Source organism: Mugil cephalus, chromosome 20 (genome assembly GCF_022458985.1).
Source record: "Mugil cephalus isolate CIBA_MC_2020 chromosome 20, CIBA_Mcephalus_1.1, whole genome shotgun sequence".
NCBI classification, from domain to species: domain Eukaryota; kingdom Metazoa; phylum Chordata; class Actinopteri; order Mugiliformes; family Mugilidae; genus Mugil; species Mugil cephalus.
Genome location: NC_061789.1, coordinates 21,483,667 through 21,499,894, shown reverse-complemented (window position 1 = coordinate 21,499,894; position 16,228 = coordinate 21,483,667). Strand labels below are relative to the sequence as shown.

Here is a 16,228-nt window from a genome sequence, read left to right as displayed (position 1 = left end):
TCCAGAGCAATGTCAAATTGTTCAAGTAGTGTTTAAGCAATAATATAGGTCTTTGGTCAAGTTCACAACACTTTGTCTTGCTTACTTTAAATTCATCCCAGAAAAGTTGGATTCACTGTGAGACATCTGTTAGTCATTTATGCGTAAAAACATGTGTGCAAATGTAAAATTCAATAGTGTGATGAGGGAGCAGCTGTTATTTTTCTTCCACAGAGTATAATTAAAGTGAGAATGTATCTCTACATTGAGCATCAGTGTAGCTTTTTTTCTGTTCTGTTTTTTAGGTACTTCTCATGTGTCTTTTGGACTGCTGAGGAACATATGTGAAATGTAATGTGAGTCTTCATATATAATGGTGTGTCCTGAGGCAATACAAAGAGAGAACAAAGAGCACAAGACAAATCTCCTTCAAACAAGTTGTAGAGCTGCATCAATCAACTGTGTATTTCACAAATACATAATCCCAAGTGAGACTCAGAGCATCTGAATTAAATGTATGTTAGTTATAAAATCCCAACAAGCTCTTTTAACGTAGTGTAGTTGTAGCTATGCTTTTTTATGCAAAGCCAGAGGTAACAAGGTTCATTGTCATTTATTTAGTGGTAGGCTATATCAGGCTTGATAAGTAATATGATTACTACGGTGCACTAATAGGTTCTGTACGTCCACTGATGTTATTAAGTATTGAGATAAATCCAACACACAGTTCGTTTGGTTTTGTAACTTCTTGTTGCACAGACCATGAGTGAAATTCAATCAAACACAAAATGGCACAGACAGGGAAAATCAGCCCTGATTTGGACACAGCACAACAAGCCATCTCCATTACTGCAGCTGTTATTTTGGATGTAGGAGTCATGTCTGACCTTTCTAAGGAGGGTGGATGACAAAATCATGGTGGGCTAATGTCCTTTGTAAGCACAAGCCCTCTGAAAACAAAAACAACTAATCGTATAAAACTATTTGTTTCTTCTGATGTCCCGGACTAATGGGATTCTTTTTTTTTTTTTTTTTTTTTTTCCATCTTCTATGCTCTCGTTAATACAGAGTTCTCACTGAGGACTCAAACCACTGGACCCTGTTTGTCATCTCCATCATTATTATTAGCAGGCATAACAGAGAGCAGCAGCCTCTTGTTTTGATCTCTTTTGCAACTGGCTACAGAGTCTGCACCTTAGATTTATTGAGAGATTGAAAGAGCTTAGTGTAACTTCACACTTAGAGAAATAATTCATAATTGTTTTGTAGCAGCATATAATTATGAGGCTGGGCGTGGCCAGGAGCCAATTATGATGGGGTCGTGGATAAAAGAGCGGCCCCTCCTACGCCTCCTCCCTCTGTCTCCCGCTGGCGTAATTTCCGGGACGTCCTGTGTGGCTGCAAGTTTTGCCAGTTTTGTATTTGCGGGAGCCTTAACTATTTCTTGTGCTGTGACAAAGGGGCTGTGGGTGGATTCTGGCTCCATGTGGTCTCCTTGTCTGGTGCGTATCCTCTCTCGTTGTGCTGGATCTCTCGTTATCAGTAGTTTAATGTAGTGTGGTCACAGGTAAATGCTGGTAGCGGCTCGCTGCTCTTGCCTCGTCTCACTGGTTGCATGAACAGGTGCTGTACCATAAGGTATGTAGTTCATTCTTTCTGAGTCTAACCTGTCCTGTGGGGGGAGCGATCGGGTATTTAATTTCCTTTTTTGTTTAAGTAGGATCAAGTCCATCACCTCCATTGGCTCCCTTCCGTCTGCATGACCTCTGCTGCTTTGTCCTGCTTCAAGTTCCTGTCCGTCCGTGCAGCTGTTTCCCGGCTCGGGTTTGGCTGGCTCCGGCGTGCTGCGGTGCTTTGCTGCCGTCCGTCCTATTGCGCTGGTCGCCCACCTGTGGTTGGGTCGTTCGCCTTCGCCGCGGCTCGTAGCAGCCCGTTCTCGGCTGCCAGCGTCCGCTCTTTTTTTAGTGAGGGTTTCGTGACCCCTTTTATCTGGTTCACACTTTCGGATTTCGTTTTTCATTCAATTCCGATTGTGTTCAATTGATGCTGGCGATTTGATTTGTATTACCAGTTTTATCATTTCATCTGGTGATATTTTAACTTTGTATCTTTGCTGATTATATTTGGTGCTTTTCTTTTTGTTTCAGGGGCTGACGGCCTGTAGTGGTGTGGGTGATCGTAGGAGATTCTCCTGTCTGCTGTGCCGTTTCCAGGGATGTGGGTCGTTCACGGGTGTGCTCTTTTCACGTGTGTCTGGGGGAACTTTTACTTTGGGGACCCCTCCTTTCGCTTGCCCTAGCTACTTTTAGGCCGAAGCCCTTGATTAACTTTTGTTTTTGCATTTTCTTTTGTTTGGATCCTTTGTATTAATAAAATATTATTGTGACTAATTTCATGGGCCACGTCTCTTGCTTGCCGAGCAACGGACCTGTATTGTGTAAAACCGAAGATCTGGTAATAGTAATGTCCTTAGGGTGAGTACCTGAGGTGGCGTTGTCTGGCAACAAGTATACTGATTTCAGTGTAAAATAACTAAGTACAATTTATTAGCCCTACCGCCCCGCCACAGTTTTTTGTAACTCCAATTTTAAGAAAAGCATTTTCCTATGGTTTATACAGTATACACAATATATACACAATAGTGATGCAACGTATCGTTAGCCTAATAGCATAATAGTTATATTTGAAGGTTTTGGGAAAACAAGAAAAATCTAATTTTTGGCAAGTACATTTGTATTTTTTATTGATAATTGTAACAATAAGTTAAATGACTTGGGCACTTATGCTATAGGCTAATGATATGCTATACTAGATGATGTACAGCAGAACAAGATAAGACACTGCCATGTTTTTTTTTTTAGCTTTGCTCCTTTCAAAAGATTCAGTGTTATCCTTTTCCTTTCGGTAAGTTGGTATGATGTCCTCCTCCTTGGCTTTAGTTCCTGTTTATGTAAAAATCACTGGCTAGCTCTAAAGGCCTGCAGGCCGGAGTAGAGAGGATAGGCATGCAGGCTTAGATCCATAGTCAGACCTCAAGAGAGAAGTCTGGCTCCCCCTTTTTATCCCACAAACTTTTCCATAATGTGAAACCATCGCTCACTCTCTCAACCCTGTCGTCATTCCAAACCAAGGAGATCAGCACTGTTACCACCCAGCAAGAAACTGGCAAAAGATTACCTCAAGAGAAAGGAAGAAATGCATATCAGTATTGTCAAATGAAAACACAGGATTTGCATTCTGTAAAATCAGATTTATAGCACATTCAATTGTCAGTACAACCTGTCAGACTGGTCTGCTGTGGTCCAGATAGTGCTATGAAGTCCTGTACAAGCTGGCAGAAATCTCACAGACTATAGGATAATCAACTTCAGTCCCATAGACACTTTGTTGTATGCAAGAAAGCTCATGCAACTCTGCCATCTGGAGGTGGCAACGTTAGTGGAACGCACCGGACTTGGCAAATTTGCTTTACTTTATGGTCTTGATGCTCAGTTTATGCCATTGCATCGCAATAGCGGTAATGACGCTTGATTTCAAACACAAGTAGACAAGAGCAGGTTTTCTCATCAGGCCTACGTCCTGTGGCCAATGATTCTGTGAAGTAAAACTCCAACTATTTAGGCCATTTGCTTGTTAAGCCGCCAGCTGTAGAGATCTGCTCTACCTAGTTACAGTTGCTAAGCTGTTTGGGTTATCAGTGTCAGACATTATTAGCAGGTTTACTGCCCTGCACATTACAAGAATCAGTCTTTTTAGTAGGTGGTGGCCAATTAGAATGGAAAGCTATCAACTACCCTTTGGCTCTGATGGAGTCCAGTGGCCTTTATATAAGTCATCAGTAATATATAACAGAATGCCAGAAAAGAAGAGATTGCCAAGGGGTGGTAAGCAGAGACACAGGCAGATGACCCTGCCCCTGGTCCAATGTGCAACAGGCACAGTAATCAATAATGCTCAGTCCACAAAGCTATTAACATTGTGTTTAGTTGTATTGCTCAAGTGCATTACTTCACGTAACTCTCCACCTACATTAAGGCAACATAGGGATGTTGTCCCACTGGTTGTGATCACACGTTTGAGAAAGTGTAAATATAATGCGATTAAATTGATCTTTATTGCATTAACTTGCTACAGCTGCCTGACAGTGGTGCTGAATAAAAGTAATTTATTGAGTCTGAGGCAAAAGACACAAAGGCACACCCACCTTGAACATGCTTGTTATTATTTGCACACATTCTGCAATGTCACAGAAGATTTTAAACGTGTAGACAAGCTGCTCTTAGCATGATGATAGGAAATAAACAGTTGGATGAAGTCAGGGTCAATGTTTTTGCCTTCAAGAGGTACAAAAGAAGTGTTTCTAGAGGACATCTTTCTTAGCAGCCTTTTTTAATACATCAATATATTATACAACACAGCTACACTAGAGTACTAGTACTAGACGTACATGTATTTGGAAATGTGAATTAGTCTCAGTTTCAGTTAGATTAATTTAGTTTTAGTTAATTTCAGTTATGATAAATATAGCTAAATTAAAGATGCTAAGGCTAAGAGCTTTACTGAAAAGTAAAGGTGACATGAACTGTTTTGGTGCCTGGATTCCAGTTGTTTCTTCTAATGCAATGATCCGTTTATTTTACTTGGCTTTCAGGGGCCTGGGAGGATTCCCTTCTACATGATTTTTCTAGTTAGGCCTCAGTAGTAAAACTGTAGTAAAAGCAAAACGATTTGCCTTGTCTCCTAGAAGCTTATTTAAATTAGACAAACTTAATTTTAATTGTGTTAAAATGATAATAAAAAGATAAACTGTGTCAGTACTAGTTACAACCGCAACTGAAATGTGGCTGCCAACCTGACCACGAGACACAACTGACAGACCAGGGATAGTGGGGAATTAAACCACCAACCTTTCAGTTACTGGATGAGCACTCTACTTCCTGAGCTACTGCATCATTCTACTCAAAAATATTCATGCAAATTGTTACCTTATTTTTTTACTACAATAACGTATTCATGTACATCAGAATAAATTTTAAGTAAACGCACAAATATCTGTTGAAAATTCATGTATCATTGAATTAAGACTACTTAACTACTTTCTTTTTTTTTACTTACTTTATCTAATGTGGCAGGTTAACTGCTGCTTTATTTGATTTTTCATTTCAGAAATGAATTACTAGACAAGGTAAAATACCAAAATAAACCCACCAGCACTTACAAGCTTGACTTTGTGGATTAGAATATTTTTGTCCTCTTTTAATAATGTCACTTTTTCAGTCGTATTTGCTGGAGACTCCAGCTGGAGTGAATTGTTGTTCATCAATCAGTTTTCAACACTCTTGTCTTATTCTGTGAGAGTGGCTTCAATTTCAAGTCATAAGAATTAAAAAAAATAAAAAAAAGTATGCTTACATGCTGTACTTACATGCACATAATATCAAATGGAAATCTAATGATTTCTCCTTGTGTTGTGATATGAACCCACAACTTCTGGAATAACAATTAACTTCAGTTTAAATTCTCAAATTCTGCTGTCAGGACTGTTCCAAGATATTGAGCCAGTCACTTCTCAGCATCAAACCAGAGTTTGTGGTTTCTTGATCCTCTTTTCTCGAAGCAAAAACACAGAGAGAGAGAAAGAAGTGTGCTTGTACATCATTAACATCATTATCGGTATCCCCAATGGAGGTTTTCAGGCTCAGTGGTCAGTCTGTAGTCTACCAGAGATAGAGTGCCTGATAAGGAGGAAACTACAAGCACAAACCTTTGTCTGTGGTTTATCACAAACTGAATCAGAATATGCACTAAAAAGGACAGAGTCAGCCCCAGACATACAGTTTTTATATAGTGAATTATCTGTTATTACGCACCTGCGTCATCATGCTGCTATTTTTGCAAACTCCATGGCAACCACAGATGATAACTGTCCCGATCAGATGACTTTTTGCACAGGCTTAACAGGGTTATACAACCTGTCCATTGACTGAAAGCAACTCGATAGTGGGACAGTTTAGATACAGTTGTGCCCATACATCAATCTTTTAATGAAGTCTGTCTTTTAACATATCACACTACACGAAGAATGTTAGTCAGTCCTTGTTCTTCACCTTTACATCGTACAAACAGCATCAAATGTGGAGCTGCCATGACTTTAACCTTGAACAGAACTGTATTTGCTCAAGTACTGACACCAATATAAGCATTAAGTAAACCTAAGACATGGAAAAGTCTTTTGAAGCTGAACATGATGGATTGTTCATCACTGTTAAAGATAATACTAAGGAAAATAATACTTAAATAACACAAACCCACAAACCCACATACAGCTCCTGAACCAAGATACATAATTCTTTTCTCAGAATTTCAGACACAAAAACTCTATCTTCATGAATCAAGTTTAAAAAGGTGCAGCCTGTTTTCATGTTGCGTTCAAGTGCTCCAAGTGGGAGCTTTCTTCATTCTAGTGCATGCAAGGTTAAACATTTCTGTTTAAAATAGAGGAGACCTGACAGAGTATCTGGTGTGTGCAACCATGGCTGAAATAAGTAAAGAGATGAATTATTTACATGGCTGTTTGATAGTTTTTTACTTGAAATTCAGCATCATTGCAAATACATATTGCATATAAGCAGAGGCACAGAACTGCCTGGTGAAAGACATTTGACATTATTTAATTGACCTCTTTTTCTGAACTTCTCATATCACCTTTAGAGAAGACATCTTCTTTAGTTCATGACAGTTAAAGTTACGACAATGATTATGAAAAAGTTCGGTTGAATGTTTATAATGCTGTGACAAACACAAAAATAAATTACAGATCACAGTCCATTGTTCATCTGGAGGATATCTGGAGCCTGACTTATTAATGCACGAATTCCTTTGTGTTATGGATACAGACAATGTATGAAAAGTGCATTTCTTCAGTTACATTTGCCATTTGATAGTGCCTGTTTATGATGAAGGACCACTTGTTTTCTGAAGACTAGAACGTGACCACTGACAATCTCAGGTGACCACGACCTTACCAAAATGCTGTTTTAGCTTTTCGAGGACCATGTACGTTAAGACTGTGTGAGGGATGAGGCGCACAGCTGCAGGAACAAGACCCTGGACACAAATCATATCATTACTTCAGGAAAAGTTCTAAACACAGCAACATTATAAAACAGAACATTATAAAAAGTTAGGTTTTTGACCAAAGGGAGACACATGATGTGAAGGTGAAGATGATATCCACCTTATAGAATGCCCTTGGGCCCAGCTTTGCTGTTTCTGTTAGACAGTGAAACACACTCTGCAAGGGGACAAACACACAAGAGTCACAGCAAGTTGTGTAATTCTCCCCACAGCTCTTGGAAAAAAACACATACATGCAAAGGTGATGAGAGATACTCAGTGATTCCTCTGTAATGCAGCCCTTCAAATATGAAGGCAAAAATCCAAAATCACTCACCTTATATTCCACCTTTGAGCTCATTAATCTTGTTTTAATAACATCAAGTGGTTGGCACAAGATTATGGCGCAGCCACCCTGTGCGGAAAAAATGAAAATGAGGCTTTTTGCAGGAAACTCTTCTATGTTTGTTTTTGTTTGGTTTTTACGTAGTGACAGATATGAGTCACTTACTGCAAACACACTGGACAAGAAATGAGTAAGGGTGTTGTCAGCCAGGTAACCAGTTGCCAAAACCAACTGTTTAGATTGGTCATAACAAGACAGCTGCAGGGGTAAAACACACACTGTTGTACTGCAAAGAAGTACAGTAACATTTTCGTGGCACAATTGCAGCACAATAGATAAACGCACATGGTAAAAATACAGAAACGACTGAGCTGGTCAGGACAGCATTACAGCAGTGTCTGACTGTTTGACCTTTTTACTTCATTACAACATATCAAGAATCGATCAAGAATCATTTATTGTCACTATGCGAGGACAAAGACACATTTTGGGCAGCAGCTTCAGGCTTAAGTAGTGCAAATGTAAAAACATTAGAATAAGCACAATAAAAAAATGAAATACAAATAGGCCTATATAGATACATACATACAAGTAAGTCAGCATGGCAGGGAGGTGGGAGGCTGTGTGTCTGAGCTTAAAGCAAGAGATAAATGGGGAATTACAGAACTACATAGACAATTACATAATATGTTATTCCATAATAATGTGTACCTTGTCTGTAAATATGTAATATATATATATATATGTATACATTAGCAAATTGGAAAGACCATCTACATCTTTTAATTTTGGTAAGTCTGTAGCTTTTCTGGTGGTGAATTCAGGGGGGTAAAATAGCCAGCCTATAAACAAATTAAATGCACTCAGTCAAACCTTACTCAATTTCACTGTTTCTTTAGTTATTGGCTGTTTGACTTTGGGCAGAACAAGTCCTTACCTGTCCAACAGAGACCAATGCACCCCTGGCAGAAGCCATTGTAGCACCGGAGAACAGTTTCTTCATCCCCTCTAGAACAATTGTATCACCTTTTAGATTTGTAATCAAATGACAGATTTCTTAAATGGAACACATAGGGAACAAACTTTGGCTTTAGCCCAAAGAAGGCTATTATAATTTTATTTTATTTTTTTACCTTCCCTCCAAACACGTAATAGTCCATCAAGCACATGAGCATAGCTGGGAGAAGAAAGAAAGAGAATCTCACAATGTGGCTATTTGTATGAAAAGACTATAATTCCTTGTAATTATCAAACAGGACATGTTTCAATTTTCACATACTTTCTTCTGAGTTCTACCGGCAACTTGATGTCATTCTGCATTCTGCATAGATGAGAAATGAACTGTCAGTTAACTGTCAGCAATTTTCACAGTGATTATCCAGTTCTAAATTCAGGGAAAATTGTTCCCATCAGATTGGAATGATAATCAGGTAAGTGCCCTCACTTTGATTTGTCATACCCAAATTTAACTGTGAGTCTACTGTATGTGAAATTTCATATTACAGTAGAATTTAACGAATAAAAAAACTGTCTACATATAACAACAATTTTTTGAGCAGCTTTTGTTGATTATTTACTGTAATTCTTATAAAACAACTACAGAAAATCCAGGCTTTCCACAGCAAATGTAGCAGCAGCAATGGAAGAAAAACAATTAAAACACTAATGTGTACATTAGCAATATGGTGAATTAGTTAAATATTATAGTATATGAACATTTTTAAAAGCACACAAACAAATCTCTGTTGCCTGTAAAGCTGGAATCAAATCTTTTTTTACATCTTCTCATAAAATGATGATAAGAATGTTATTTAATCTTGATAGATAAACTGTACATTTTCACAAAACTTTATCGATCAATGGCATATAAAGGAGGTTAAAGGAGGAGTAATGTGTCTGAAAACAAAATTATTAATGATCTATCCGCTAAACGTACCGTACATTCACCAGGTCAGCTGGGGTCCCAATGAAGCCACCCGTAAACCCTGTTGAAAATAAATTAATTAATTAAACACTTTACATAACACAATAAAACAAATAAATACATTTAGGACGAAAATACAAAACACTTCCAAGTTGTGTAACACAACATACCTCCGAAGGCCCCCAGGAGGATTTTCTGGTAGAAGGGCAAGACACCTTTGTTTTTTCTATTCAGTTTGTCTCTGATGGTCTCATATATGGCAAAACGGGACAAAGAATAAGTCATCTGAGGAAAGAGAAAACAGAGTCATTATATTAGAAAGGGGTAGTATGCACAGTGAGTAACGTTTGTGATTGTGTGTGTCGTTTTGCACCTGCCGGCAGAGAGAAGCACTGAGGCCGGTGTAGAGAGCCAGGTAACCTTCTCTCCTGACCACATTCACAGTCATTCCGATCATCCCCATCCTCACTTCCTGCTGCGTTTGTAAGTGCACCTGGAAATGACCAGCAAAGAGAGTCACCCACTACCTGCGTGTCTGCAACGTGTCAGGAAGTCTCTAGCAAATTGCAGTCCAACGTGAGTCTAAATTAAGGTGAGATTCACAGTGTTTGTACTTACCCTAAATATCACTGCGAGCATTCAGTTTGTTTACACAATTAAAGAAAATCAATTCAACAACTCATCAGTAACTGCAGGAAACACATTACCAAACCAATGAACTGGGTTAAAGATGTTTCTATCATTTTATACCTTTAAAGCAGCCGTACAAGCTATAATCAAGGTAATGTAAGTATGCCATTGTCTATAGTGTTGGTAAACTGTGTAAGTATAATCACTGCCACAACAAGCTATTCCATACTTTACTATGGTCAGAAGATAATAAACATTGCAACATTTCCCACACCGCAATCCCAATGCATATGCAGCAGCAGCAGCAACAGCAGACAGATCACTGAGGCCCACCAGGGATCAGTGATTTCTCAATGAAAATATTATACTAGCAACTGTTTAAGGATCATTTATGGGGTTTATCTTTTACCTTAATCAAATCTAGTGGGTGTGTAAAGCAGGCGGCCGCGCTAGAGGAGAGTCCACCAAAATACCAGCGAGAAACAAGGTTTTCCTGCATGTTGCGCTGGCTCTTCAAAGGTTGCTGGGACGACTTCCGATGGCCTTCCGTCTATCCTTTTCTCTCACGGCTGCTGGTGATGGGTGACTGCAAGTGATATTGAAAGAAATCATTTTTGGTTCTTATCAAGAGCTGGACAACTGGAAAACCATGTGGCTGAGCTTGTGCCTTACTCCATGTTTCTGTGCCAAAGAAGGGGTGCAGCTGGTTTGAGGGAGGATGTGTACGTGACTAATATAAAAATAGTAAGTCAGCTCAACTCCTGCCAGTTTTGCGACTGTAGTATACCAGCATCTCATTTAATTAACTGGTGAAGTAAAGCTCAAAGAGTTCAACTAAATATGTATCAAGGATAGACTGCTGTTTTTCTCTCTGTGTCACACAAAGTGTCACAAGGTCAACATTCTTAACATGACATTAAAATGTACTGCTGATGAAGGATCGTTTTAGTATTTTTCATAAGGATTCTAAAGCAAAACAGCCGTCCTTGGTTGTTAGGCTTGATGTGATTTTAAATGAATGGTGCTGCAGTGGTATGAATGGGCAACATGGCACTGCAGTGTGTGCTGACACAGAAGCAGAATGAGAGGGAGGGGTCTCATGGCTCACGATGGAAACAGTAACCAAATACCCTTCTCGGAGCAAAGGCAAGACATGAGCATGCACTTTTTTTTTTTTAACTAAAGCAGTTTGACACAGCAGCCCTGTAATGAATCCTCCTTCCATGAAGGTTATGAGTATTTGTTTGTCCCGTGTCCTAGATGTGTTGATTTTATGTTCATTTTGTAGGATGTAGTTTGTGGCACTACTGAGTGAATTTATCTACAGGGAGAGAAGTGTTTCTGACATTTGACTTATCCCCACAGAATATAACGGGTTGCCAAAAATAATAGCAACCCTCGCTAGTATAATACAGTGCAATTCAACTTGTCATATACCAAAGACTGAAAAAATCAAAAAGATGAATCAACATAGGTCCACTCCTTCATCATTTGTTACTATTATTATAATCATTATTATTCTTTTCTAAATTGACCTTAACTGGCCTCTGAGGGAAGACAACTCCTTGCTGTGGGGAAACTGGATGATGAGTATTTTTGGGATACATGGCATCCTTGAAGATTCATAGTCAGCTGCGTTCACTGGCTCTTGCTTGTGATCTACACATTGACTTTATCAGCCTTCGTTCGTCCACGTCCCGTCTGGCCCTGCATTTGTACGTGCAAAGTTACCCAGCTGTCACAGTATACTTGTGTCACAGCGTGTGAAGTCATGGTATTCACTTTAGACTTAAACATCCTATTTAGTTGCTATCCTGGCATTCTGCCTGCACCCCTCTTGCTGCCAGAACATACTGAGAATTTAATAGAAATAGAAATAGAATAAACTAGGGCTATCAAAGTAAACTTAACAAAAACACTATTAAATCTTTCACGTGCAATTACCACACACCAGTAAATATGACTTCAGACCAAAACATAGCCCACTGCATATAGCAGTAACGCTGTGGAAAGCAAGCGAAATCTAAATGCAGCCAGAGTAAATAATTTTACCGTGCAGTGGGGTATAATATAATAATAATAGCGCCAAAACTGCCAGTAAAGAAAGAAAGAAAGGTCAGAAATTGATAAAGAAAATGTATTTTGGAGCAGCAAGTTCAGCTTCAAATCCTCCTCTCAAATCCTTACTCTTTTGTTCACACGCCCCCTGGTGTTCAAGTTTATGAAGCACATCCACATGCAGTAAGATGATACCAAAAGTAAACTGAAGCATGGTTAATTGAATGTGCAGTACAGATACTGAAAGATTTACTGTGTTTAAAACCTTTGTAAAATAAGCCATGTGAATCTCTTAGCACATGTGTTACTGGTGAACTGTAACCAATATATTGCATTTGACTGCCCAATACTATTATCTTGCTCAATAACAGAAGTCATCAACCACAGTTTTGGATAATGAATGAGTTATCTAAAAGTTGGTAAGAAACATAGATGTCAAACAGGAGAGTGAATCAATCTATTTATATTAAATATTGACATTGATTTCATCTCTTCTAAAACAGTAACTTGTATCTGCTCTAAACATAAACGAACAATTATGATAACACATTTGTATGTTCACATATGAACAGTGGTTCATTCAAGCATCATTTCCCAGTCACTATGACCTCTAATGGTGAGCAGCACTAAAGCAAGACATGTACTGGGATATAATACCTACTTCTTCCTTAACAGTTACAGTACTGGATTGTCAGTCTTAGTACTGCACACAGCACTCATAGACCAGATATGTCATACAGTACGTTCTTACCAGGATCAATAAAAACACGAGGGGAAATGTGGATATTTCAATTTTAATCACATTACCAACTTTGTAAGGACTCAGCCCTGCCATCATCTGAACTTAATACAGTGTCTGGGGTTCTCAACACAAATCATCTCATCAGCTTGGTAATCATGCTCCTACAGCACAAGCTTTCCTTATGTGAAAAGTTTAACATACACACTGAATTACCAACTGATGTACCTGGCACCCAGGCCAGTGTTTCTGTAGCTGGTATGCTACATAAGTATCAGACAGACATATAAACAGAGATGGACAAGTCAACAGCTGGGCGGCCGTTTATACAGGCTGTGGGCCTGGAAAGTTCAGTCTGTGTTGTACCGCCTCACCTGATGCCCTATAGGAGACAGTATTAATGTCAGAAGGCATTTCTTTGTTTCCTTTTGTCTTGGAACCCTCCTCCTTGTCATGTAAAAAAAAAAGAAAAAAAAGAAATAATATAAAGAAGGACGAAGTGCAAGAGCAGCAAAATGATGGAGAACAGGTGGGGGCATGTGGGTAGGCATCTACTCCAACACCACAGTGCCACCTGCTGCTTCCAGGGCTGCTTTAAGTTTCTCTGCCTCTTCTTTCGCTACATTGGCCCGTATTTCCTGTGGAAGAGACTCCACTAGTTTCTTCGCCTGAAGACAGAAAAAAAAAATACAGGGTTTAGTGAGACTACCAAATCTAGTTTCTCTTCTTTTAGGTAGTTAATGTAATGTGTTTATAATGCACATATATGTGAGTTTTGTTTTAGTTAGTTTAGTTTTTTAGTTTAGTCATTTGTTGCCATAGAAACAGGATGTGACATCATGACTACCAGAAAATGGGGATGCATTGCCAATATTTATTAATTACATAGACTGTTTATAAACATGTGACCTTTATCAAACACTTTATATGATGCAGCACTTGTCGTGGATGTCTGTACTGGTGCATTTCCGCATTTCTTGACATGGACACATGGCAACTGATCAGACAACATCAGAAGAACAGCATGCAAACACAGGTAGGACTTAAAGAGGTTAAAAAAAAGTTGCCAGTGACCAAAAGCTCAACACGGTACCTTTGATTAAATGGCTCTCTCATGACACCTACCTGCACCAGATTCAAGCCTTGGATGCAATTCTTGACTTCTTTTATGACTTTGACTTTTTCAGCTGCCTTTACTTCTGTCAATTTTACTGTGAAATGAGTCTTCTCCTTCTTAACAGGTGCCTCCTCCTCCTCTGCAGCCTAGTTTCACAAGGAACAGATAAAAACTAATGTCACTGTGCACACAGATCCATGTTTGCCACCATAACAACTGCATGCTACTCATGAAACAGACCTTAATTCAATGCTGATATTAATAAGACAAATGTACAAGTTGTAATGATCATATATGCATAAACATCGTGTTTATTGCATTTTATAGCGTATTTAAGACTGTAGTTTGTGGTGGTGGTGTAGCAGATCTGATATAGGGATGCACTGTCCCAAAGATTTCCTTTTTAAAGTGAATAATAAATAGTACCTGAGCAGCAGGTATAGCTGATGCAGCCATTGCCCCCATCGGCATCATTCCAACATCCTGAATGTTCAGAGTTTTCTGTGACCGACAAAAAACAAGTTTATCATTCAGCACAACAATCCAGATTAAAGTATTCGTGTTACAGACTGACTTTTCCACAAACCTTGAGGAGCTCGTTGAGGTCTGACACCTCTAACAAAGTGAGGCTGGCTATGTCATTGACAAGCTGTTGGATTTTGGGGGAGTACTGTTTAGGGGCTCCGTCTAGTGGGGGGGTGACAATGGCCTCTGATTGGGTGGCTGGACTGGTTTTCAGAAGTCTGAGGGCACACAAGGCTGGTGTCTGCAGCTGTTGCCTGGAAAATGAAAATAGATATATGACTTTGCTCAGCCACCATCAGAAGACATGATACAATACAAAAGAAGACACCCATTAGTCCATTCATGTGTGATCATTGACTTAAACTGCTAGCCATCCACAGCAGGGACCCCTCCAGCCTAGCATTAGCCATACACAAGGATGGGAGTTATTTACTGCCATCCTGGTTACACTGCTGCCACATCTGATGGGTTCAGCAGTAGGTCGGCCCACCCCACGCACTTTCACTGTGTGCCTGCGCACAAACACGTAGCTAATAGTCATTTATTAAAAAAAAAAAAAAAAAAAAAACTCACATTTGCTTTTAATGAATGAAAGCGTACAACTGCTGCATTAGTATTTTACAACCGACCTAAATACGAAAGCAACTTGATTAACGTTAGGTCAGACTGCAATGATTCCTGGGTCATGATGTTGAAGCGCCGGCTACAGCGGTCAAGCTAGCTATAAGTTACGTCTGAAGGTTCTCAGTCATCCAGGTCATGGTAATCCAAAAGGCGTTTTAAAAAAGTAAGTGGACTTGTGGAGCGTAGAGAAGACATTTCGCCACTCATCAGAGAATCTCCTTCAGTTTAAGGGACTGATGGAGAGTTTGAGTTTAAAATAGGGAACTGTGTGGGTATAACCTATCAGAAACTGGTGCAACCATTTTTCATTAACGGATAGATATTAACCTGTCATGAGGGTGGGGGACTGCTTGTCCCTGTCCTCTTTCTCTATTATGAATAGAGCCCTAACCTAACGAGCCATTAACATTCTTTAAACGTTTTTTGGGCACAAGTATTAGCTAACTTATAGTCAACAAAGTCGTAAAACACGAAATTCATTTACAACTGCAAGTAAATCACATCCTGCGTGTTTCCATGGGCCAAAGAAGCAACATGCTGTCTGCAATAAGAATAACCGGCAGCAGTCACTAGGCTGTCTGCCCTTGAGGAACCAGTCTTCCAGCCGCAGATGCATACTGGTCGCTGTTACATGACTGGTTGTTACCCGTTACGTACCGGGGTGTGCTGGCTGCAGCCCGCAGCGCGGTCCGGAGGCAGTGTCTGGTGCAGTACATGCTAACGTTAACTGGAGCCGTTTACCCGATGTCCCTCTAAAAAAAAAAACAAGCCAGGTTTGTCACAGCCAAGTCTCCTTCCCCGTACCCCTGCCTCAAAAGCACATGGCGTCCTCTCTACTTCTGACCTACCCACAAACCATTGCGCGAAACGTTAGAAAACCAACGGCGAGTCATGAGGGACAAAATTAAACCAGCGTTACATACGCGCACCGAACGAAAGAAAAAAATCTGAAAGGGCGAAACTCTTTTAGTACAGGCGCATCTAGCCCATTTTAAGGGGGTTCAGGCACCAAAACCTTTGTCCCACTACTGATGATTTTTATTTGCTTGATATCTTACACAGCAGCAAAATAATTATTTTTTCTTTTGCAAATCCAATTCAGATTTTCAAATGATCAGGTATCTTTAAGAAAGAAGATATGTGTCACAAAAAGCTGTGTTGTATGTTTCA

At 39.5% G+C, this 16,228-nt stretch overlaps 2 protein-coding genes and 1 long non-coding RNA gene across 7 annotated transcripts; 1 reads left to right on the top strand and 2 right to left on the bottom strand.

The window, feature by feature from the left end:
* The first annotated feature begins 931 nt into the window (after window positions 1-931).
* Window positions 932-2,369, top strand: LOC124998077. Its single transcript, XR_007111014.1, has 2 exons — window positions 932-1,617; window positions 1,700-2,369. It is a non-coding gene; the product is annotated as an uncharacterized LOC124998077 (long non-coding RNA).
* A 4,171-nt stretch (window positions 2,370-6,540) lies between these two features.
* Window positions 6,541-10,713, bottom strand: slc25a10a (solute carrier family 25 member 10a). 5 transcript variants are annotated; one of them, XM_047572187.1, is made up of 13 exons: window positions 10,668-10,713; window positions 10,405-10,581; window positions 9,739-9,858; window positions 9,536-9,650; window positions 9,378-9,426; window positions 8,721-8,762; window positions 8,575-8,618; window positions 8,379-8,467; window positions 8,027-8,074; window positions 7,607-7,699; window positions 7,433-7,510; window positions 7,217-7,273; window positions 6,541-7,086 (listed from the first exon to the last, which is right to left on the bottom strand). In XM_047572187.1, the coding sequence occupies exons 2-13, from the start codon at window positions 10,492-10,494 to the stop codon at window positions 6,985-6,987; spliced, it is 927 nt and encodes a 308-aa protein (XP_047428143.1). In that variant the 5' UTR covers window positions 10,495-10,581; window positions 10,668-10,713; the 3' UTR covers window positions 6,541-6,984. The 5 variants fall into 5 exon arrangements, with proteins under 5 accessions (XP_047428143.1, XP_047428142.1, XP_047428144.1 ...); XM_047572186.1 differs by having other exon boundaries at window positions 10,405-10,686; XM_047572188.1 differs by having other exon boundaries at window positions 8,379-8,449; window positions 10,405-10,686.
* A 2,118-nt stretch (window positions 10,714-12,831) lies between these two features.
* On the bottom strand, window positions 12,832-15,925 carry mrpl12 (mitochondrial ribosomal protein L12). The gene is made up of 5 exons (XM_047571341.1): window positions 15,716-15,925; window positions 14,496-14,688; window positions 14,336-14,410; window positions 13,918-14,055; window positions 12,832-13,460 (listed from the first exon to the last, which is right to left on the bottom strand). The coding sequence occupies exons 1-5, from the start codon at window positions 15,772-15,774 to the stop codon at window positions 13,344-13,346; spliced, it is 582 nt and encodes a 193-aa protein (XP_047427297.1). The 5' UTR covers window positions 15,775-15,925; the 3' UTR covers window positions 12,832-13,343.
* Window positions 15,926-16,228: the final 303 nt, after the last annotated feature.

Bases quoted from the DNA above. Each gene is read 5' to 3' on its own strand.
- slc25a10a (XM_047572187.1), bottom strand. From the start codon at position 10,494: ATGCAGGAAAACCTTGTTTCTCGCTGGTATTTTGGTGGACTCTCCTCT. The intron at 8,468-8,574 runs GTAAAAAAATAA...CAAATCTAAAAG, and splicing joins ATTACGTGTTTGGAGGGAAG to GTGATACAATTGTTCTAGAG. The intron at 7,274-7,432 runs GTGAGTGATTTT...GTCCCCTTGCAG, and splicing joins GCTCAAAGGTGGAATATAAG to AGTGTGTTTCACTGTCTAAC.
- mrpl12 (XM_047571341.1), bottom strand. From the start codon at position 15,774: ATGTACTGCACCAGACACTGCCTCCGGACCGCGCTGCGGGCTGCAGCC. The intron at 14,689-15,715 runs GTACGTAACGGG...TTCATTTTCCAG, and splicing joins GCTGCAGCCAGCACACCCCG to GCAACAGCTGCAGACACCAG. The intron at 14,056-14,335 runs GTACTATTTATT...TTGTGAAACTAG, and splicing joins CAGCTATACCTGCTGCTCAG to GCTGCAGAGGAGGAGGAGGC.